Source organism: Podarcis liolepis, assembly GCF_965112155.1.
Source record: "Podarcis liolepis genome assembly, chromosome: 6".
Taxonomy (NCBI): Eukaryota; Metazoa; Chordata; class Lepidosauria; order Squamata; family Lacertidae; genus Podarcis; species Podarcis liolepis.
The window spans coordinates 61,963,679-61,987,482 of NC_139559.1; the positions used below are offsets into that span (position 1 = coordinate 61,963,679).

General features: G+C 42.2%; 1 protein-coding gene across 2 annotated transcripts in view; it reads left to right on the top strand.

Moving 5' to 3' along the window:
- The first annotated feature begins 8,508 nt into the window (after positions 1-8,508).
- Positions 8,509-23,804, top strand: part of RAVER2 (ribonucleoprotein, PTB binding 2) — a 44,386-nt gene continuing 29,090 nt past the window's right edge. Inside the window, exons 1-2 of one of the 2 annotated variants that reach the window (XM_083510277.1) lie at positions 8,509-8,945; positions 22,931-22,997. In XM_083510277.1, the coding sequence (XP_083366403.1) occupies positions 8,751-8,945; positions 22,931-22,997 (262 nt within the window). In that variant the 5' untranslated portion in view covers positions 8,509-8,750. The remainder of the gene's footprint in view (positions 8,946-22,930; positions 22,998-23,804) is intronic. The other variant, XM_083510278.1, reaches the window with a different exon arrangement.

Genomic DNA, 23,804 nt, shown 5'->3' on the forward strand with positions numbered 1-23,804 from the left:
TGGGTCTGTGAGTTCACTTTGGAACAGTTCCTTTTGATATAACTGGACATAACTTTGTTTCAGCAAATTCTCATTTCAGCTCAGAAGTAGATTGTGTAGAGTCTTCAAACATCAGGTCATTTTCCCCAACTGTGTCATCTTCGTGTCTCACTTTTCAAACTCAAAACTTCATGAAATACCGCTGTGGAGAGTGCATGTGGAAGGCACTGTTTTCTGATACATGTGGACTTTACAGGAATCCAATAACATGGACTGACGTGGACTCTCCTTGCAAGGAGCGCAGCGGCAAATGCACAACAGAGGCACATGACAAAAGAGCTAACCTCTGTTGATGTCACTCTCTGCTGTGGCTCTCCTGACACTGTGTGTGTGTGTGTGTGTGTGTGTGTGTGTGTGTGTGTGTGTGTGTGTAAAAACAGCCTGGAAATGTATACCCTACACTTGTGCTGTATGCAGCTTGGATCCATTCTTGCCATCCACAGTGATGGAGATGTGTATCTTTCAGACTTTAAACTCTGAAACAGGTATTGCAGTTGAGAAGGGTGAGAACAGTTAGCATTACTAAATCAGTGCTTTATTAATAGAGTGGGCAGGCTGAGCCTCTTCACGGGCAGTTTTTAGATGGTGCATCAACAGAGTTTGAAATGACCTTACTCCTTTCTGTTACCCAGAGAAAGGGGGAAAGCACAAGGGCAGCTGCATTGCAATCTTAGGGTGTCCTGGGGGGGGGGGGGAAGGAGGGGGAGAAAGGGTACTTGGGAGCATAAGCCAAGGAAAAGAATAAATTTATACCGATGAATTGATGGGAAAGCCAGTGAACTCGGGAAATCTGAAGCGGGTTGGGAAGGAGATGTACCGAGAATGAGGGTGAAAGTGTTCTGGCCAGCCTCTTAGGTTTAACAGCTCTGGTTCACCTGATCCATCTGCTGCTCAGCTTTATACTTTTTACACATGTCCTCATCAATCCAAAAGCTACAGATTTTGATACGCACAGTATGCTCACTGCCACATGTGCAAAGCTTTTGTTACACCAACACACTTAAAAGTACTTCAGAACCTACAATTGGACAATATCTTTTTTTTTAACCAACCAGAATGTCACAGAAGTCCTTTGAGTTCTCCTGTACCCTTCATCAAACAAGCTTTTACACAAAGCAGGGGGGGTAACGAGAATGAAGAACAAAATTAAGCTGATGTAGCCATGTGGTCAGTTTGCAGACTCTGTTCAAATATGGACTTTGTTCTGGTTGGTTCTTGCATATTGTTGATGTAATAGCACAGCTTGCAACTTCTCCAGCAGTGTTTATATCCCAGATTTGGTGCCCTCCAAATGTTTCAGACTCAACTACCATCTGACGGGCTGATGGGATTTGTAGTCAAAATTATCTAGAGGAAAGTTTTCCCAGAAGAAAGCAGCATAGAATTTGGTCACAAGGAGCATCCCTGCTAGCGGGTTGGCACATACACCTCTCAGATGGTGCAAGCAGGGGCAGGCCATAGCTCAGTAGTAAAACACATTGTTTGCATGCATAAAGTCCCAGGTTCAATCCCATGCCTCTCCAGGTAGGACTAGGAACGTCCTCTGAAATTCATGTAAGCCAATACTTGACTAAATGGACCCAATGGTCTGAGTAGAAGACTGTTTCCTATGCCCTGGACTTTCAGGTGCTACAAAGCACTGTAGAAAGGAGGAGAATTTGATGAAACTGACCTTTCCCTCCCTCCCTCAGGTGGAAATGTCCCATGAGTGACATTCCATTTACAGGAACTCTGAATCCCACCTACCCCATGGATCTACATTATCACCTGTTTTATCCCAGTACTTGTAGTGCTTAACTACAGTTGGCCCACAGTTAACATGTAACAATAATAGTAAACAAATGCTTTTAACTTTTCTTCCAGGGTAGCCGATGCCACAGACTTCTGGCATTCTGTTCTCATCTTCAGAATTGGTTGAACTGAAGAACTATCCTTCATTTTGGCTAAGGAGACCCATGCTGGCTACAGATCAAGGTCACAGAAGGGGACTCATTAGTCTGGATTAAAACCTTGGCTTTTGCTGGCTCTGCTTTAACTTTAAAGATCACATGCTCTTTATCTGGTATCTGCTGCCTGCCTATCTGTACTTCTGACAATTAAGTCCTATTAATACGCACGTTTCGGGATTTTTCTACTTCATAGGGGCATTAAAGGGATGACTAGATTTAACTTTGTGTCACTACTGTTAAATTACCCCCTCTCTTTTTTTACTTGAGATCTAGAAGATGGCTAGATTTTATTATTATTTTTAATTGAGTAGTTGAGTTCTGCATGTTTCTTCATCCTGTCATCCCTGAGTGTAATCTGAATCCTCACAGCACCTAGAAGAGCCTGGGTGCTGCCACACACCATTTTAATAATAATGCCCTCTTAATGGTTTCAGGAGCAAGCCCCTTACTCAGCCCTCAGCCTGATTAATCTGCAGAACTCAATATATTGCTCATTATTTTCTGCAATTAAATAAGTTGCCCTACTATGGATTATGGCATCATATGAGCAATAGCAGACAATATTTCCCCCCCAGACTTCATGCTGATTAAAAAGAGATATTTATACACTGAAAATTTAGAGTGCTGGTATTAAACTCTGGACTAGAGAGTTTTCTAGACACACAGTGTAGATTTGCTTTAGCCCAGGAATTAAAAGCAGTTGCTATAATGCAGAAAACCCGGGTTTCACAGGGTGCTCATCATTATATATCAAGTGAAAATTAATGTGCTGAAATGGATCTTAAACTTCCTGTAGTTGTCTATAAAAAGGCCATGTGCTTACAATTTTCTGGGCCAAAGCCAAAAGCCTAGCAATTTGAAAACCAAGGCACAGCAATTCTACTTTACACCCTAAAAGGGTGTAATACACTGGGCCCAATACAATAACCCAGCTGAATATATTCTGCAGACATTTTCATGCACCTGCTTTCATCTTCACCCCCATTTCCATGCCTCCCCGCTTTCTTTTTCTGCAGCCCCCTTTGCATACAAACCCCATTATCACATTCACCCCTCTTGCCCTCCTCCTTGCTTTTATCAACTCTCTCTTGCACACAGACTACCCCAAATTGCCATGCCCCATCCTTTTTCCTATTCTGCAGCCCCCTTTGTGCACACATCCCATGATGATCTATGCTCTTGTATCTTTAAGAGCATGCCTGACAGCTTGTTCAGTCAGAGAAGATTAAATTCAGGCAGTGGGTGTTGTCCATATACGCGTGTTTGGCTGTTAATAATTTACTATGTGGAAGCCGAAACTTCACGTTGAAGACAACATATGGTACCAGGAGTGAAGTACAGTCTGTAAAGGCACTATAGAATATTGGAGGATTCCATATCCTTTATCCCTCTCACAGGAGGTAGCTGAGAAATGGAAGAGCGATAAGTTTGAATAAATGCTGTTTGAAGGGGCACTGGGTATTTTTTAAAACAGCAGCAGCAGCAAGCAGCTTAACAAGGAGGAATAGCAAAGGTGGGTACAACATAGAAGCTAACACCAACAAGCTAGCTCAACAGAGCCTTTCTGAACTCCCTTCTCACTGTACTCACACCTTGTTTTAAAAGGCCATCCCACCTCCAGTGTCACACACTGCTTGCCCTACTGAAAATGGCCACTTTTCCCCTCTCGGTGTTTCTCCATCCTTGCCTTATTCAACTAGGTTGCCAACTGCTATAGAAGAAGTTCAGATGATTGAACAGAGTTCAGTCTCTGCAGACCATTTTTAAACTGGTCACCATACTCCAGGGAAGTAATCAAAGAATTTATCCTCCATGATTCTAGATCATCTGAGCCAGAGAAGAACCACTTCTGGTTTTCCATTCATTTACCGGTATTTGAAGATTTCTGTTGAGTAGTAGTAGAATCACAGTAATGTCCTTCAACCATTTAATGGCAGTTCACCACTCCAGACAAGCACTTGCAGCTCATGAAATGGGCAGGTGTTGTTGCATTCTTTGATTCTTTTTAATGACTATTTACTTTACCTTTTATGACATTTTGGAATCTTAACAGAAGTCGTTTCCATACCTACATAAAGATTGTAAAACCAGCTAACAGAAGGTGGAAAGAAATATTTACTTGGTCACTGGAGACTAAACTACTAGTTTTACAAAATGGTTTATTCTCTCTGTTTTAAAATTATAAAACATTAGCTGTTAAATCGACTGCAAACCCATATTTAACAAGATAAAGGATGTTACGTTGCTATATAAGGTGTGCTTATACAATAAGACCCAGGATACACACGAACAAAGATTTTAATGATCCAGCAGGTTACAAACTTAATATGTTGTGAGTACATTACAGATTTTTTTCCTTAAAGTAGCTTTCTTATACGTTCAAATCTCTTAGTCAACTGTGTCCTGAGATGAACGTAATTTCAACTGCACTTCTATTTGTCTTGCCCAGAATGGATGGGTAGTATCTCAAAGTCTCTTGGCTTTTATACAAATATAGCAAAAGAGAGAGCAGTAGCAGAAGCAGAAGACTTCTGACACTTGTGCCCTAATTGGTCACCCTGATGGGTTACCTGTGTTGAGAGTAGGACAGAGGTAATGCATCTGTGCGTCTGCTTCTCAGTCTCTTGTGGCTTTTGGTACCCTTAACCATGGTATCCTGGACTGGCTCTGTGGGCTGGGTATTGGGCACTGTTTTACAGTGGCTTCTTCACTCTTGCCTACAGGGTTCTGTCCAGAGCAGGGGTCAGCAACTTTTTTCAGCGGTGGGCCGGTCCACCGTCTCTCAGACCATGTCGTGGGCTGGACTATATTTTGAAGAAAAAAATTTAACAAATTCCTATGCCCCACAAATAACTCAGAGATGCATTTTAAATAAAAGCACACATTCTACTCATGTACAAACACCAGGCAGGCCCCACAAATAACCCAGAGATGCATTTTAAATAAAAGGACACATTCTCCTCATGTAAAAACACACAGATTCCCGGACCGTCCGCAGGCCGGATTGAGAAGGTCTACCCCTAGTCCAGACAGTAGTGTTGGGAAACTGGTTTTTTTTTTAAGATATTTATTAAAGTTTCAGCATATTACAAAAATAAGAGAAAAAAGTAAAAGAAGGGGAAAAAATGAAAATACAAAGTAAAAACAGTTAAAAACAAATCAGTCTTTCCATATCTTATCTTTCATTTACTTGTTTCCCTGACCTCCTCACACCTCCCTTTTTTGCATTCCAATTCATTTAGTTAATTCAGCAAATCCTTTCCCTCTTTAATTTTATCTTAATCTTTTATCTTAATATATTATAACTTTAGGTTATCACCTGTTAACAATCCATTTTTACATATTCCTTTATAATATTGCTGCTAAAAACCACTTAACTTCAATCCAACATCATTCTAACATTCATTAATTTTGCAGTATTTCTGTAGATAATCTTTAAATTTCTTCCAATCTTCTTCCACCGACTCTTCTCCCTGGTCTCGGATTCTGCCAATCATTTCCGCCAGTTCCATGTAGTCCATCACCTTCATCTGCCATTCTTCCAGAGTGGGTAAATCTTGTGTCTTCCAATGTTTTGCAATAAGTATCCTTGCTGCTGTTGTAGCATACATAAAGAAAGTTCTATCCTTCTTTAACACCAATTGGCCAACCATGCCCAGGAGAAAGGCCTCTGGTTTCTTCAGAAAGGTATATTTAAATACCTTTTTCATTTCATTATAAATCATCTCCCAGAAAGCCTTAATCCTTGGGCACGTCCACCAAAGGTGAAAGAACGTACCTTCAGTTTCTTTACATTTCCAACATTTATTATCGGGCAAATGATAGATTTTTGCAAGCTTGACTGGTGTCATGTACCACCTGTATATCATTTTCATAATATTCTCTCTTAAGGCATTACATGCCGTAAACTTCATACCTGTGGTGGGAAACTGTTTTGACCTCATGGTCCTAGTCCTATGATATGCTGCTACAGTCTTGCTCCTGGTATTTATCATTATTGTACTGAGTTACTTGTACACCACTTAGCGACAATCAAAATTAAGTGATATATCAGTTGACTACATAAATAAATAAGTGAAGTCATTGGTCAGTTGCAAACTGCAGGGAGCGGAGTCCTGCACTTGCAAGTGGGGCAAGTTTTTCCTGTTACGCTGAGTGTCACCTTCAGTCACGCTGCAAAAGGAAACTGGCAAATATCTGAGACGCAAGAAGTGCTGACAAAGTGACATTAGGTTATTGCAAAGGGAAATGGTCACCAGTTCTATTTACCCTCTGCCCACATATATCAGCTCTGTGCAAAAACTTTGCATGAAGTACTTAAACCATGCATGCCACACTTGTAGTAGTAGCAGCACCATCAACTCATAGGAGCACCAACTAAGCTACAGTGTGCATCTATCCTGGGTTAGCCAATCATTTCAGTGCAACACCCCATATTCTAAGTTTTACTTACTTTAAATACTGGCTTGCTCATGCAGCCAATCACAGGATCAGACCATCGAACGGTCCGGTTTGTCAGACAAAGCCTGCAAATAGGTGTCGGTCTTTACTGATGTGCAACGTTTAGTGCAACTGGAAATACAAAAATGCAGCCCAAATACAACTTGCAGCTGTAGAAAGTGAAGGGGTAATAAGTGTGGAACCAACCAGTCTATGATGTGATGTTATAGATTGTATTGCCCAGGCCTGGCATTTAAGTAAAGCGCAATCAGGCTTATTTATAGCAATTCCAATATGGAGGATTCAGCAACCTTTAACTAAAGGAGTCAGCTGCAATGTGTGACTAATGATTTCCCAGGAAATACTGCTAACAACAGCTGCTCATATAGAACCAAGAGTACAGGGAATCCTCAACATTCATTTTAGTTAATAACTTTCATGAATAAGTTAATTGAAAGGTGGGGGAAATATTGATTTTGCTATAGAACTGTTTTGTTGGTATTTTTAGACCATAAAACAGAAAAGGGCAGAATCCAAACTTCCCCCCACCATCAGTGGGGCTTTACAGATCAGTGGGGCTAGTGTCACATCCACAGCCCTGCCTTGTCTAGTAGCTCAGGCAGAAGATGGGCAGCAGACCAGGCAGTAAGCTGCTGAAGCAGTGATTGGGCCTGATGTTTGTTGCTTGATGGTAGTAAGACCCTGGGCTGGCTGATCCCACCACCAAAACACCAAGTTTCAGGGCCATTTGCTTGGCTGCTACTCTACTGGCAAGCCCTCCTTCAAGGGACATGTTTGTACTGCACTGGCAGAGTGACTTTTGTGTTCCTCCATTGTTAGTGGGTGGCAGAAGTAGAACTGGAAGGGTCACAAGACGGGGTGGAATTTTTCTACTCAACAGTTCTTCTTCATTGTGACCCCATCTGTTTATTTTATTTTTATTCAGCTAACCTGGTGGCTGTAGTAACCAAACAAGATTTTATGTCCTTTGTGTTTTTAACTTCTGGGTCAGTTTGGTTTCTTTCTCCTTTTCCTATGATTTTTTAAACATATTTTTGCGATTTTTTTATTTTTATTTAGTTAACCAAAAAAGCCATTTTAAACGACAATAATATTTATTTTTAAAATAAATTTGTATTCTGTCCCAAAGGAGCGCAGGGCAGCAAGTAACAAAGCAGCAGAGCAATGCAAAAAATAAAAATGAAGAAATATTTATTAAACAAAATACAAAAGGGCCATATTTCTAAAAAACAAAGATTTGTTTCACATTTTATGCCCCTAGTTTTTTCTACAGAGGCTGCTAAACGTGGCTAAATACCGTATAAGTGTCTGGAAAGCTCATGCAAACTCCATGCCCCCATAGGAAAACAGGCACAAAGCAAAAGCAGAAAAGAAAGATCCCTAACGGCAGCTAAGTTTTATTTGCTTTTCACACTCCGCCCTTCCTGTGAGGAACTCCAGAAGCTCTCACGACTTCTAACGCTCACGAGAAATGGCTTTTAGAGTGCCATTGTAACACCACGTTCTGGCCAAACGGTGCATGGTATGCCTGCCTGCTTCGAAGTAAGTCTTTTGGGGTTCAATGAGACGTACTTCCAAACAAGTATGCATATGACTGTAGCCTAGCTCACTTCCATTTCAACTCGCCCCGTTTTCTGCGAGCTCCATATGCAGCGCAACAGGCACTGCTCCCCCCCCCTCCCCGTTGCATCTCGACTGCTGGCGAATTGCCCTTTGCCTTCCACTTCGCGCGCTCTTACGCAGCTGCTCGAGGTAGAAAACCCGGCTATTTATTAATTAAAGGGTTAGCAAAGGGGAAAAGGAGAGCAGCCTTGCTAGCTAGTCGTGCTCGCCCGGCTCGCAGCGCTGCAGTTCCAAATAAGAGCAGCCGCGCCTGTTTCCGAAAACAACGGGGTTTGTTCTTTAAGCAACCTAGCAAAAGTGTGTTATCATTTTCTTTCGACCGAAAAAACCCCAAACCCAACCACGCCAAACAGCGCTGCGACTGTGGTTGGGCGTGATTCTGAGGCGAAGCAGAGGCAGCAAGAGTGCAGTGATGTACTTCAGAGGTTAGGGGGCATGTCGGGGGGCGCGAGGGGAAGGCGGAGGCGGGCGAGACCGTCCTCCTCTCCTCTCTTTGTATGCAGCGTGGCTGCTGGGTCCTGCGCGCGGGGTGGCGCCCAGCTCCCGCCTCCCCAGGCTCCCGCCCCCTGCCGCCGCCCCAGACCCAAGCCCAGCCCGCCCCGACTGGCTCTCTTCCCCCACTCGCTGCCTCCACCCCCCGGGCGGTGTGAGAGCTGCGTTCGCGTCCGGGCCGGCAAGATGGCGGCATCGTCGGGGTCCAGCGGCGCCGAGCTGCCCGGGACTCTGGGGGAGTCGGAGGGCGCGGCGGCGGGGGGCACGCCTCGCGCTCTGGCCCCCGAGGAGATCGCCCGCAGGCTGCGCGGAACCAGGCGGGAGCTGAGCAACAGGCGCAAGATCCTGCTGAGGAACCTGCCCGCCGAGAGCAGCAGCCAGGTGAGCGAAACGCCCCCATTTCTCCCCTTCCCTCGCGGCGCGTGGGGAGCGCAGCTCGGGGCAGAGCCCTCGGAGGGGCGGCGGGGGGGGCGAGGACGAGCCACGGGCCCCCCGCTTTCCCCGGGGCTGGAGCCGAGAGTTAATGGGTTGCAGCTGTGGAAGGAGCTTGGTCACGCGGAGTTGGTCACTCAAGGAGCGTGACGGGAGCCCGTGGGGAGAGAAGAGATGTCCCGGGGGTGCATCGTCTCTAGGCAGGGAAGAGGTAATTTAGAACTTGCCAGGGATAACGGAGGTGACTGGGCTGGGAGGGAGGCTTGTAGAGGCACATCCTCTCCAAAGTGGAAGAAGAAGGGGAGGGTCCCCCCCTTTTAATGTAGGGAATAATAAGATTCCAGAACTTTGCGGGTAATGATAAGTGACCCAGGTGGGTAGGTATCGTCATTCATCTCCTGAGATAGTGGGAGAGAGGGCGCGTCTCTATAGTAATTGGTTTAAAGGCAACACATGCAGAAACATAAGTCTTGAAAGTTCTAGGAGGGATTGTGGGCTGGAGGGAGTTAAGGAGGAACACTCCTCTCTCGCTTTCATAGCAGCAATACATGCGGAGTTGTCTTTCGCTTTATTGCAATGGATACAGTGCTGTGGATAGGAAGTTTGCTTGTTGCCCTGTATTGGGATTATACTTTACACTTGGTGGCATGAGCAGCAGCTCAGCAGGAACTCCCAACCCTGAATAAAGAAAGTCAAAAGGCAGCCATAATAGGAGAAAAGAAGCAAAACAAAATGGGCATTGCTTCTTGTTCTCCTATTCGGAAAGCAGATGAGATTTTGTTCAACATCCTGTCTGTGCCTTGTTTTTGCCTTTGGAAAAAGCACTTGTATGTTCCCATCCTCCCCAATTTGTTTATTGCTTTTACTGTTGCTGAAACCATCTTTTTTATTTATTTTTTATATTCACTCACCAAGAATATATGCCTGTAGGGTAGGTGGAGGAAAGTTTTGTAAGAGTTTTATTTTATTGACTAAAGAACTTACACATTCTAAATTGCTTCCCATTGCTATCATCAATGACACAACTGGAATAGATAGCTGAAGCTGTTTTTCTTTCTTCCTCCTTGGCTTTTCTAACTCTTGTGTAGAATAGCTATGTTCTGTTGCAAAGGTTGTACAGTAGTTCAATGAGAAGATACAGACATGGATAGCCAACAGAAGGTTTTTGGAGTTATCTTTTTAAGCCTTTTGGGCACTGTTAGAAATTATTGTTTTCCATTAAGTAACAGATTTGTAGTCTTCATGATTGCGCAGGTGCATCTGAATATTGGGGAAAGTTTGGGAAAACAATAAAGAAGTAGAACTGGGATTAAATTTTATTGCTTTAAGTTGTCATAGATTTCCAACTCAAGATAAGAGGTTTTTGCAAAGGCAGACTCAAGTTCCTCTAACATTTACAGTTTTGGAATAAAAGTATAATAAACCCATGCCATATCCAGTTATAAGTGGTCAATATCATCCAATAAAACATGCAAATTAACCAGGACTTTCTAGCTCATGTTATGTTCCCGAATGCTGAACAAGTTGCCTTGTTCAGTGACAATCTCTGTGTGCTTTGCTTTAGTGGGTGGAGGTAGGTTATACAGAATTGAGTTTTAAAGAGGCTATTAGTCCCCAGAAAATCACTGTATTGATATGCATAAAATGTTTACTAGTGGTAGGGACACACTTCTAATGAAATGCATTACTGTTAAAATAGTAAGGTGTTGGCAAGTTAAAGGCAAAGATTCTATCATGAGCAAGCTAATAAATGTCGCTGAATGAGTCTGTGGATAATGAAAATAAGTGATAAAAAGAAGACAATAATACTCTGTTCTGTCAAGTACCAAGTAGAAAGTTCCAAAGTCTGGCATCTTTGTAATAGAGTGCAAAATGTTCCATTTATTGTTATTTTTTATTAAATGTATTCATTGCTTTTTAAAAATAAGTTTCATATCAACTTGCAATAAGTTAAAATACAGGAAAGGTGAACACTAAGAACGAGGCCATAAATCAAACCAGATTAAGATCTTGCAGAGACTGTGCCAGTTCCTTTCATTTGCTGTGAAGTGGATATGATAAAAAAAAACCCATTGAAACCTGTTGTGTTCCTATTTTGCCCTATGCATGGATGAGGAGGCATTCAAAATACAAAAGCTTAACTCAATGTGGACATCAATAGACAATTCCGATTTTAAGATCACAGGTGTGCCAATTGTAAACCCCATACACTGTCCACCATCACCCTACTTAAGAGAACTTTCAGAATCTGTTTTACCAGGAGTGACAGTGAGACAAAAGAAATATATGTGTGCACCATGGGAAAGAATTGCTTCTGCAACTTGTCTATGGTCTGCCTTCAGCCTCAGATAGAAGTACATATTTTTCTGGTTTCAGTGGAACTTACAGGATGAGATCTAACTAACTCTTTCCCTGAAAAGACCATCCAAAAATCAATTGACTTAAATCTGAGTATGGTTAACATTGGATATTACACATAATGCTGATCATATATGGATACAGTGGTATCTCAGGTTAAGTACTTAATTCGTTCCGGATGTCCGTACTTAACCTGAAACTGTTCTTAACCTGAAGCACCACTTTAGCTAATGGGGCCTCCTGCTGCTGCCGCACCGCCGGAGCCCGATTTCTGTTCTCATCCTGAAGCAAAGTTCTTAACCTGAAGCACTATTTCTGGGTTAGCGGAGTCTGTAACCTGAAGCGTATGTAACCGGAAGTGTATGTAACCTGAGGTACCACTGTACAAGGAAGGCCTTAAAAATGTCACAGCAACTTACTTTGAAGTAAGATCCATTGAACTCAGTGGGACTTGCTGCTTAAGCAAACATGCGTAGAATCATACTGTAAGCCATTTTAGGTTTCAGCTTTCCAATTAGCATTCTGGGGATTATTAATTGGTTTAAAAATAAGTGAGACCTTCAACAAAATATCGCATTGTTGAGGTTCCAGCCAGCTAGTTAGAGCTTCTTTCAGAAGTTTCTGCTCCATTATCTTCAACTTTTCTGTCTCTAGTACTCAGTTTTCCATGCTCACTGAGCATTCTTCGTGGGTTGCTGAGTCTCCCCAGTCCCCCATATATATACTTTAAAAACATTTCTATACTTCCCCTAATCTGCTGATACTTCTCCCTTGTTCATGGTCAGTGCTGTTTTGGCCACATAAGGAACTGCACTGTCTGAACGAGTTTGCCGCGTAGCATAGATAGAGGATGGCAAATATGTATTCAGGCTGCTCCTTGTCCTGTAAGAATAATTGCTTGCAATAGATTAAAATATTCCTTAAAATTATGTACTTTCTGACAGGAAAACAGGTTCAAGTGTTTTTCCCTAAGAGGGAGTCAAGCTGCTATGCTGTGCTGAAAAGTAATTTTAGGACATATGTCTTCGTGGTCCAAATAGTCCTTGTAATAGAAACTTGCAATAGGATTGCAGGGATTGTTACCAAAAAAGGATTTCACTGCCAAGATGTTTTCATTTTCATTAGCCATGCTGTCTGAGTATTCTTTAAGCTCATTCTTTATCCAGGCTTTCTTGGATATTCATCGGAATATTGGATTACACGTAGATAGGAGTAAACACATGGTGTCTAAATATATTTTGCTTTTGGAAATATTGCAGCCTCAGAACAAGAATAATTTAGATGATAATTTAAAAAGCAATAGACTTTATTCTCCTTAAACCTTCTGTTTCTTGTGAAGGATGGTGCTTCAGTGCTGTTTACTGTATTTTTTTTAACCATGTATGTGAACGAAATGTAAACGGATGAAGCCCGAGATAGTTAAGCACAGCACGGTATTGTGAGAAAGCACTGGCTGAAGACAATTACTGGACATATGCATGTAGAAATCCACGTTTCAAGACAGAACTAATGATTTGTCTCTGGATATGTACCACGGTGCATCTAATCTGCATACATGGTTTCTGATCCAGAAGGACATTCACATGTAAACTTCTCTTACTGAGTGGGATGTTTGTACATGGGTTGCAGTTATAGGTCCTGTTTAGGTCAGTAGGTCTTCAAGTAATGAGGCATAGGATGGGACTGTACTTGAATGTAGTTTTCCTTTAGGGAACTATAGATTCAGCTTGTAGTGTTTGGGGTTTCATTCTTTATAAGCTAATAACAAACATTTGTTCCTCCTTTACACGACCTCTGTCTTTGTTTAACTGGCCCATTAGCCAGTCTTCATCAATTATTTATTAATATTCATTTCTGGATTTTTGTGTCATCTGCACTGGTCCTTCCAGGTGACTTATGAAAACACAGATTCAGAAATACAAAAATATATAATACCTAATTATGTCCCCAAAACGTGGAACAGCCAAACCCCTCTGTATTACAAAACTTATACATAGAAGATTCTCCATACCACATCACCAACATAAAAAATCCGCTAAGCAACAACAAAAAACTTTTAGCAAAGAATAATAAAACTCTAAAACCCTTAAAACCAGGTGACTGTAATTGGGTTCAGAAATGTGCTGGCAGCCACTACAAGTGAGTAAAAACTGGTGTAAATATGCTCAAGATGCCAGGTCTCAGTTAAGCAACACCACTGCTTAATGTTCCACTGGCAGATGTTTCCAGACATTGCTCAGGGGAAGACCATCAAATAGCACAGTAATACAGACAGGAGGTGATCAGATTGTAGATCCCTGATGCCAGGTTATATCCATCCAAGATAGAGCTGGTGAACTGTATTCAGTGCCATGGAGGCCACAGGTGCCTTCAATGATAAACCCAGGAGTACTCCCAAGCTTTGAGCTGCATCTTTCAGGGGAAGTGCAACCCCATCCAGAACTGGTTGAATCCAAGCTATACAGATTCAGGGATGACCCACTAACATCTCCATTTTGTCTGGATTACACCTGAATATATTGACTCTCATCCAGTGCATTACTATGTTGAGGCACCTGCCAAGAACATCTGCTACCACCATCACAGCTGACGAAAAGGACAAATAAAGTTATGTGCCATCTGCATATTGATGACAGCACATTCCATAACTACCAATTGTCCCTCTCAGCAGTTTCATGTAGATATTAAACAGCACAAGGAATAGCATTGGCCCCTGTGGAACCCCATAGGACAAGCTCCTTGAAGCTGAAAAATCCCCCCAGCACCACTACCTGGTACCAAACACCCAAATAAGAGCATGATGGTACTGAAAGTCACCTAGAGGGCCAGTAGACCTGATGGGGTTGTGTTCCTCCTGTCATTTTCCTGGCACAGGTCATCCAAAAGGGTGACCAATGCGGTCTTGGTGCCAGAACCAGGTCTGTTCCACTATTGAAATTTATCCAGAAAATTAGTTTCTTCAAGATGAGCTGGATCAGTTCAGCAACCAGCCACTCCAGGACATTGCCCAAGGAGGGAGCATTTGTCACTAGCCCAGAGTGGTCCAGGCCGCATGCAGCCCTCACTACCTCTTTTGGTGGCCCTCAAAGGCTGGGTTATCGAAGTGCTTGGGCTTTGGTAAGGAGACGTGAGGGCTCCAGCCTCCATCACAAAACCTAGTTAGTGCTTCCCCAGCTTTGGGAAGGAGCTGAGAGGGCTCTGTGACCCTGCTAGAGCCTTGTGCCTCTTTCCTAAAGCCCAACACTTATGTTAGCCAGCTTTGGGAAAGCAGCACAAGGACTGTGTGTGTGTGTGTGTGTGTGCGCGCGCGCCAACGCCAACTTTTGACTTCGTTCACTGCCCCTGCGCAACGAGGCAGTGTGTGGCCTGCAGGTTCCATGTCAAAGTACTTTTGTGGCCCACTTGGTATGAAAAGTTGGACCACCCTGCACCAGCCTTTAGTTGTTTATATTTTATTGGTCCTGGGAAAGTTTCTTTAGAATTGGATTCACCTCCATTCCTTGAGGTAGGGAAGAACTGTTCCCTCTTATAATGAGGCATTTGGAGCCTCCCTGGCCCATCCTGCTAGACTTTGTAAGCCAAGTGGTGCAGAGATCCATGGCCTTATCTGCATCCTCAGACTACATCAACTGAAACTCATATATCACGATTGGACTAGCCAATGGGAAAGGGCACTTAGACTGGAGTCCTTTCTGCTGGCTTGCAATGGACTGGCTTGAGTTATTCCAACATTGTGTCTCTATACTCGATTTCATCAAGATTCTGTAAGTCCTGGAAGCTCATAGATCCTTGTCCGTCTATTTTTAAATATACACTTTTAATTTTACAGACATCTGATTATCTGTTCTAGGGAAACCTCTAGATACATGGAGACCATTCTCTTCTTTATGTAGAAACTAATACTTTATTTGGAGGCAGGGAGTGTTTCACACTGATAGGCACTGAGCCACCAACACTCACTAGTTGAGAGAATGATGCCTTATATATGCATTTGAAACCAAATTGCCATATTTTATCATTTGCACTTGTTTTGGAAATGTTTTCTGGTAGCCTTGTAGTGATACATCTGTTTCTTGGCATTTGAAAATGGGAAACTGTTAATCTTTAGTCTTGTGGAAGCATAGCTTTTAGTTCTGGAATATATTTTTTAAAGTCAGCCTCAATTAGAAAAGTCCCTTTAATGAAAAAGCAAGCTTCCCCCCCCCAAACTGACTGCAAAATAGCAGATACTCCTCTTTGCTGCTGCTTCAACATGACTGCATTTGCCTTTTCCTAGAAATAATAAATTGTGAGAACACATAAGCTCTTGAAAGTATCATAGTTTGCTTGGTACATTAGAAATCTGACTATGATTTAGCATTTTTATGAGCTAACATTCAAAAGTGGACTTTATATGATAGGTTAGAAAATATAAAATGTAGTAGTTGATAAAACATTCATGCGCACTTTCGCATCTCTGCTTAGTGTCACAAGATGCATTTTTCATAGTTAAAGTCATTTGCCTCAGAACTATACTTCCTGTTCATTGTAGTATTTATTTATTTATTTATTTTATTTTAAAAATGTATATTCTGTACCACTTAACTACAATAATCTCTAAGTGGTGTGCGAGTAACTCAATGTAATGAAGATAAAAGTTAGTTAAAGCTAGTTAAATCAGAATTTCAGTTGTTAAAATGCCCACTAATTTATTTATTTATTAAAGTCTTCAGTAGGTGCTGGATGTTTAAGAGGGAGGGGGCCTCTCTGACCTCAACAGGAAGAGAGTCCCACAAAACACTGAACATATGGCTCCTGGTGGATATAAGCCAGGGGTCAGCAACCGCGGCTCCGGAGCCGCATGTGGCTCTTTTACACCTTTGCCGTGGCTCCGGGGCGGATACTAGCGAGGGGAGGAGGCGCATTGTGTGCCCCGACACTCCCCACTGTGGTGGGCGCTGTACTGGCTGTGACGTCGCATGGGGGCGGTGTGTGCGTTAGTCACGCACCGTCCCGACGTCACCTTCCCGGTTTTGCGGCTCCCAGTTGTTGTTTTCTTCGGAAACGGGTCCAAGTGGCTCTTTTTGTCTTAAATGTTGCAGACCCCTGATATAAGCCAACATCTTGAGCTATGGGGGACCACTAACAGAGGCTCACATGAAGACCCCAGTGACTGGGCAGGGTTATAAGGGATCAGTCACTTCTTTTGGCAAACTGGACCCAAATTGTTAAGGGCCTTGAACCTGGCCTGATAGCAAATGGGCAGCCATTGCAAGCTTTTATTTATCTGCTGGCATTGTAGTGAGCAGTCTTCTAATTCTGGTTCCTTTTCATAAAGGATGCTGCTATGATTTTGCTGGTGCCTCTTATGCTGTCTAACTAGCAGACTGAAGAAGTACATATGCTAACTAATGGCCAAAGGCTATGCTTAGCTTTGCAGGAAATAAACAAAAAGATGGGATCCTCTCGTTGTAGCATGGGATAGTAAGAAAGTCTTATTATAGCTATCTACTTTCTCTCTTTGTAATAATGTGGGCAGCACAGCTAGCTGTCAAGAAGCTAAAAGAGACCAATCGGCCTTTTCCCACGCTAGTTAAGCTGGTGTATTGGGAGTTAAGCTGATTTCGTTCTCTTAAAGTCAAAGGTTATAAATTAACTTAACAGAAAGTACTTTGTAGTAGTGGGTTGGTGATCTAGCTGTCAGTAGTGAATAAGAAGGTACTATTTGAGATGAGAACTGAGATCAGAGTGTGGGTAGAGTATGGGGTTTGAATTGGGGTGACCATGGATAAAATCCTCACTCAGCTGCAGAGCTAATTGAGTGACCCCGGAGAACTTCCTACCTCACCATCCTGATCACAGGGTTGCTACGAGGGTGAAAAATTAGGTAGCTCTATTGATTCCTAGACTCCTTGGAAGAATAGTGGGATAGATGTGGATGATAAATAATGTGACTGTTGAATAGTGTTGCACTGCAAGCAAGACACTAATTTAGCTCCCAAGACACATGTGAGAATATGCATTCATTTTGGAAAATAGCATTCCTGAATCTTCTTTCTTATTTGGAGTTCTCAAAGAAACATTTCACAGGTCAGGAGGCAGACTCTAGCAGCCCTGTTTAAAAGTGTGCTAACATTGTCAGGTTGTACAGCAGGAATGGGGAACTGGGTTTCCAGAAGCCTGAGTCCTGGGTTCTTAACTTTGCCCAACCCACCTGGCATCACTCTGAAATCAGCTGGCCAATTCTTCCCTGTGGAGAGTGGCAAGCTGTATTGCAAAAGAAAATCCAAGCTAAGCAAGGCCTAAAGCTGCTGCCTGTCAGCTGGTCAACTACCTTGGAGTTGCCACCTATCAGCTGAAAGGTGGCAGCTTCAAGCCTGCTGGAATTCGCCATGCCCCACTTTGGGCAGGGGTCAGTTGCATTGCCAAGTTCCCCATGCAGAACCCAGTAGTGCAGATGATGCCAGCAGGCTCGCGCTCACTGCCAATCAGTATTCCTTGCTAATGCACAATTGGGAGTGATGTTAGTTGTGTGGGTCAAGGGGGTGTGATTAATGGGTAACTAGAACCCTTGTCGGGCCTAATTATATCCATGGACTGGAGGCTCCCCACTCCTGTTGTAGAATATTGGCCTGGTTTGCATGATGCAGTAAGCCAAACTATGCATTTGGGGAATCACACAACCCCCTGCAGAGAAGCCACTTTGCTCCTTCCTGGTACTTCTATTAATTCCGTGGTACACTGAGGTAAGCCACATTTTACTGAGGTAAGCGTGTTGCCCAAACCTGGGCTCATGGTTTAAGCTCTCCCCTTTTTAACCATTAACCGAAGCCAAGGTTTGTTCTAGGCTGCAGCTTGTTGAGGAGATAAGTTGAGCATAATAGCACGAGACTCTTAATCTTAGGGTTGGGGGTGTGAGCCCCACATTGGGCAAAAGATTCCTTCATTGCAGGGGGTTGAACTAGATGACCCTCATGGTCCCTTCTAACTCTATGATTCTATTATAAGCTCGTGTTCAGGCAACATGCTGGTCTAGCTCAGCATGGAGTGGCAGTAAAAAAGGACTGAGGAAGAGCAAAGCAGCTGCAAATTTGGTTTGCCGTGCTGTGCTAGCTAGGCCATTGTTTAAAGTACAGTACTACTTGCCAGAAAGCATAACAAATTCCTATATATAGAGACAGGCTTAGCCGATCATTTTAGTGAGTGAATCATTTTTAAAAATATTGTTTTATAGGTGTCAGCTAGGGATTGTTTTTATTTGATGGGTACTCCAAGGGGAATGATGTGTGCTGACAAATTTCAGAAGATGCATGTGTGAGTTTCAGGCATGCTTTCAACCTTCTGTAAACTTCAAATATATATTTACACATAACAAATTGGTTGTGTACTGACCATTCCTTCACTTTAGTGAGGATGATTTAAGACTCCAAAGAAATGTGCCTTTCTCTCATCTCCCTATGCCAGTCAGAATCCCCATTCTGGTCACAACTCTTCCCCCCCCTGCATATAACCCACCATAAGGCAGATGTATTGGATTGCTGAGTAGTAGCAATAACATACTATCAGTGTATGTAGATAGCCTGAGGAGCAGCATCATGTTTTATTAACACAGCATTTGACAGCTGTTAACCGATGAAATAAGAGACTAGTATCCAATCTGACTAAAAAGAATACACTTGATCCTATTCAGATCAAACCCCTATTACCTACTAAGCTATGTATATTGAATTAGCAGATTGGCAAGGTGGGAGTGTGTTGTGATCTAGGGCACTTTGTAGAGTAGAAGGATGTGTCGTAACAAATTCAGTTTCATTGGAGACCCTCAAGGCAGAGTGAGTGTGTAAATATATCATAATCAGTCTGATTAGGGCCAAAAGTACTCATTGTTTTTAATGCAACAACAGGGCCTTCTTGGTCACAGTTCCTCTCCCTGGTGTGGTACATCTGTCTTGCTCATAATTAACATTATTATTAACATGTGGAATTTAAAGGACATTTCTGTTCAACCAGCCATTGGTGGCTGAAAGATACTGTTCCTGGCAACTTTGAAATTCTTTAACCTGTGAGGATATTTTATTGCTTTTGCGTTGTTCTTTTATGTTTTGTTGTTTCGGGAGGAAAGACAGAATAAAAATTTAATCAGTAAGTAAAATTTGCCACGTCTTTCTGTAGAACAGGGCTGGCTAACCTTTGGTGCCTCCAGATGTTGTTCTTAATCTCCCATCAATCATGGTCATACAGTCCAATGACATTTGGAGCATCACAAGTAAGCCATACTTGCTTTAGAAAAATCTGTGGGTAGACTGGGAGGGTAGCACAGGCCTCCCCTGTATAGTTTTCCAGATCAAAATCTCCATACGAAACTGATTATTGTTCCAAAGGTGCTATTTGAAGGGCAAATAGCCACATCAGGGGTGATTTCTGGTAGCAAATGGCCCAGCAGGAAATGGTTAAACTCTCCTCCAGCACAGCAGTCCTGACCTAGATTGGGAGGCCATACCAAATGCTCTTTTTAAAAGGAAGAGACATAGCCAGTTGCACATTAATTGAAAACAATGTTCCACAGTGTGCAGGTCGACTCCTAGTCAGGTTGAAATTCTGATACAGATCACACACTAGATACACCAGGAGAAGCAGCAGCTATGCCAACCATAAACTGAAATCAAAATAAACTGAACAGTGCAACATAAATGGGCAATGAATATGAAAGTAGTATTAGATTATGATTTGGATAGATTGTTATTTGGAAGTTGTAATAAAAGTAGCAAAAAACACACACACCAAAACAAAAGAAACAAAAAACAAATACTAATAATGGTTGTATCTAGTTGGCACAAGGAATTTTGCCTGTGCTGGGGAACTTCCTCTCTCCTTTTCCTGTGAGCTCCCCCAAATCTGCCCTGCCTTCCATCCCACCACACAACCCTGTGAAGCATGGGGTGGGGGGAGATGAAGTTCCAATGCACAGGATGAAGTCCTTGTGCTATATGACTTCTCTGGATGCAAACCAGTGTTTTTAGTTGTAAATTGTTTTGCAAGAAGAGACTCATAAATTAAATAATAGTGCTTGTTTACACCCCCAAAGTAGACCTAATTAATTTTATAATAATCAATATCTATGTATCTCTTCCTGTGCTGTGGGATTCCACTACAGTGGTACCTCGGGTTAAGAACTTAATTCGTTCTGGAGGTCTGTTCTTAACCTGAGGTACCACTTTAGCTAATGGGGCCTCCTGTTGCTGCCGCGTCGCCGGAGCACGGTTTCTGTTTTCATCCTGAAGCAAAGTTCTTAACCTGAGGTACTATTTCTGGGTTAGCGGAGTCTGTAACCTGAAGCCTCTGTAACCCGAGGTACCACTGTATTATTGTTTCATCATTACATTTTCCACCTTTCCTTTCTCTTCTAAACTACCGTATTTTTCGCTCCGTAAGACGCACTTTTTTCTTCCTAAAAAGTAAGGAGAAATGTCTGTGCAGATCATGCTCTTTTTTTTTTTTTTTGAAAGAGGGAAGCTGATGTTGAAACAAAGCCGCTGATCCACAAGCGATCGGGAGGGAGATAAGGGACGCTAGCAATAAAGTAGGCTGCCTGGGAGGGGGGGAGGTAAAGACAGCGAACTTGCAAGGAGAGGAGACAGGAAGACTAAAGCAATGAGAAGAGAAATTAGAAGAAAAGGAGGAGCAAAAAACTGCTCCAGCTAAGGAAAAGACACTAAGGCAAACGAGGGAAGGGGGTGTTGAAAGGAAGCAGCTGATCGGCAAGCGATCGGGAGGGAGATAAGGGACGCTAGCGATAAAGGAGGCTGCCTGGGACGGGGGAGGTAAAAGCCCATTGATCCTCAGGATTTTTACATTGGGTCACCCCAAATTCAACATCAGATCACATAGCATGTCCATGGCTACAGAGTGCACCGGAAAAAAAATCACACACCCACTGTTGCGTGGGGCCACAATGGCGCAAAAACGTGGTTACAAAGCATGGATCCACATGGATTCTCAGGATTTTTCATTGGGCTACCACAAACTCACTGTCAAATCACATGTCTGTGGCCACAGCATGAACCACAAAAATCATACATACACTGTTTTGTTCAGAATATTTTTTTTCTTGTTTTCCTCCTCTAAAAACTAGGTGCATCTTATGGCCAGGTGCATCTTATGGAGCGAAAAATACGGTACTTTCCTTAAGCACGAGGTTTTGCAGCCCCTGTTTGTTGTGGCTATAATCACCTGTTTTCCTTTTCTTCTAAAGCTCAGATTAACAGTTTTGTAATGTCATATAGTTCAGACATCTTAGCATTTTTTCATCATTGCATTTCCTGAAGTAAACTTTCTGTGAACTTTACTTTCTGTGTTACCCCTCCACAAAATGACTCAGTTCATATACCATAGTAAAACAAACCTTAGTTTACAGATTGTGGTTTATTGGGAGCAAATACTGGTTCAGGCATAGCACTAAGCCAGGAGTTGTGGTGAGTTTCCCCTATGCAATTGCAGGGAGAAAGCAAAACAGCCCAGAATGGTGTGCATTCACAGTCAACCATTAACTATGGAATAAACCTGTTATGCCAACAGGCTCAGCATATTCTTCTTTGATGAGGAAAATCTCATGTCCCTTCTGGAACTATCTTGATTTTACCAGCCCAAATATGGTATCTATATACATTGCCTTGCCTCTAAATCTCTGAGTTTATTGTCCCTCTGGTGAGTCTATAAAGTTCCCATTGACCCCCAACCCAATTTCTAAGTCATTGACAAGAGAGGAGAAGCACATGTTCCTTTTCAGTACACAACAGGAAGAGGATGCAACACCCCTTGGAAAAAAATAAGAAGCATTTAGCACCTGTGAAACAGGTGCTACCTGCTGAATTCCTCAGGGATGTGCACAGAATTGCCTAATTATAGAGGAGGGGAAATGCATTATAAGAGTAGTACTGTGTAAGTTCATTGAAATGCTGAAAATAATTGTGTTCTCTAATTATACTTCTCTGTGACCTTGTTTGCAATGGTATGATGCACAGTTTCAGAATATAGTCTTGGTGTGTTGTAGAAGCACACAATAAAATTTGGGAGCACGCAGACTTTCCCCTATGACTTTAGATATTGCTAACTACTTATTGACATGGTGTTTAATGCTGTATCTTTCAATAAAATGTGACTGCTGAAGTTTGGATCAAAAATTATATTTTTGATATTTCATTTCTGTGAAGAACAAGGCAATCTATCTCAGTAAGAGATTTCATTTTAAACAGAAGCAGTTTTGCTGTACAATGCAGAATAAATACCATTGAGTTGCATTATTAGCAGTGTTCTACATCATCCTTATCTGGCAACTCAGTATGCCAGCCTTTTATAGTTCTTTTTTTCATTAGGCAAAAAGTAACTACTCTAGTTACACTTTTCAAAGGACAGAGCTTGTGGTTGAAGTGAGGGCTCACTCATATTGATTCCTAATTAATGTTTTGTATAGCAGTATGTCTATGGAGTAATTCTTTATTTGGAACAATTCGAAAACCTTAACATTAAAATAAAAATGTTCAGTTCACTGAGTTTCTTCTGATGGATTGTGTTGTTTTTTTCTTTTGCCACCTCCCCAGGAAATCCATAATTTATTAAAAGACTTTGAATTGAAGTACTGTTATGTGGACAAAAATAAAAGAACAGGTAAGAACCAAGAAGTATTATTTATTAGTCACCTTCCACACATTGCTTACAGCTTAAAAAACCAGTTAAAAACAAGTGATGTGTGTGTATTTATTTATTTATTTATCTAGCTGTGTGTGTGTGTGTGTGTGTGTGTGTGTGTGTACACACACACACACAAAGAGTTTACACCCATGGCAGAGAACTAGGACTATAAGATTTTGCATACAGAGCTAGTTAAGTCCATAAGACACACATGTAGTTAAACTGTGACTTCAGTGCCCTTGTTCACACATAATGCAAAGCTGTGGTTTAATGCTATATGAATGAGCCTTGAAGGATTCTGAAACTGACACTCCCCATGTCTGTTATCCCATTGTTTGCATGGGAACTTAGCATGCGCATTGGAACCTCTTGTGTGTGCAAGGAGTACAGAAATGTTGTCAGATTCAATTATTTCAATATTATCAGAACAGCCTTGAATTTCCTTTGGTTTAATCAGAAGTCTTTCATTGGTCTTATATTCACGTTCAACAACACAATTTATTTAGTATGAAAAGCAGGGCTTCCTTCCTTCCTGTTTAACTCGAGGACTAAACACCAGCAGTGAGTGAGGCCAGAGCCAAAGTGGGAAAAGCCGGAGCCACCCCCAATAAGAATAAGAATTTATTATTTGTACCCCGCACATCTGGCTGGGTTTCCCCAGCCACTCTGGGTGGCTCCCAACAGAATATTAAAAGCACAATAAAACATCAAACATTAAAAACTTCCCTAAACAGGGCTGCCTTCAGATGTCTTCTAAAAGTCAGATAGTTTTCCATTTCCTTG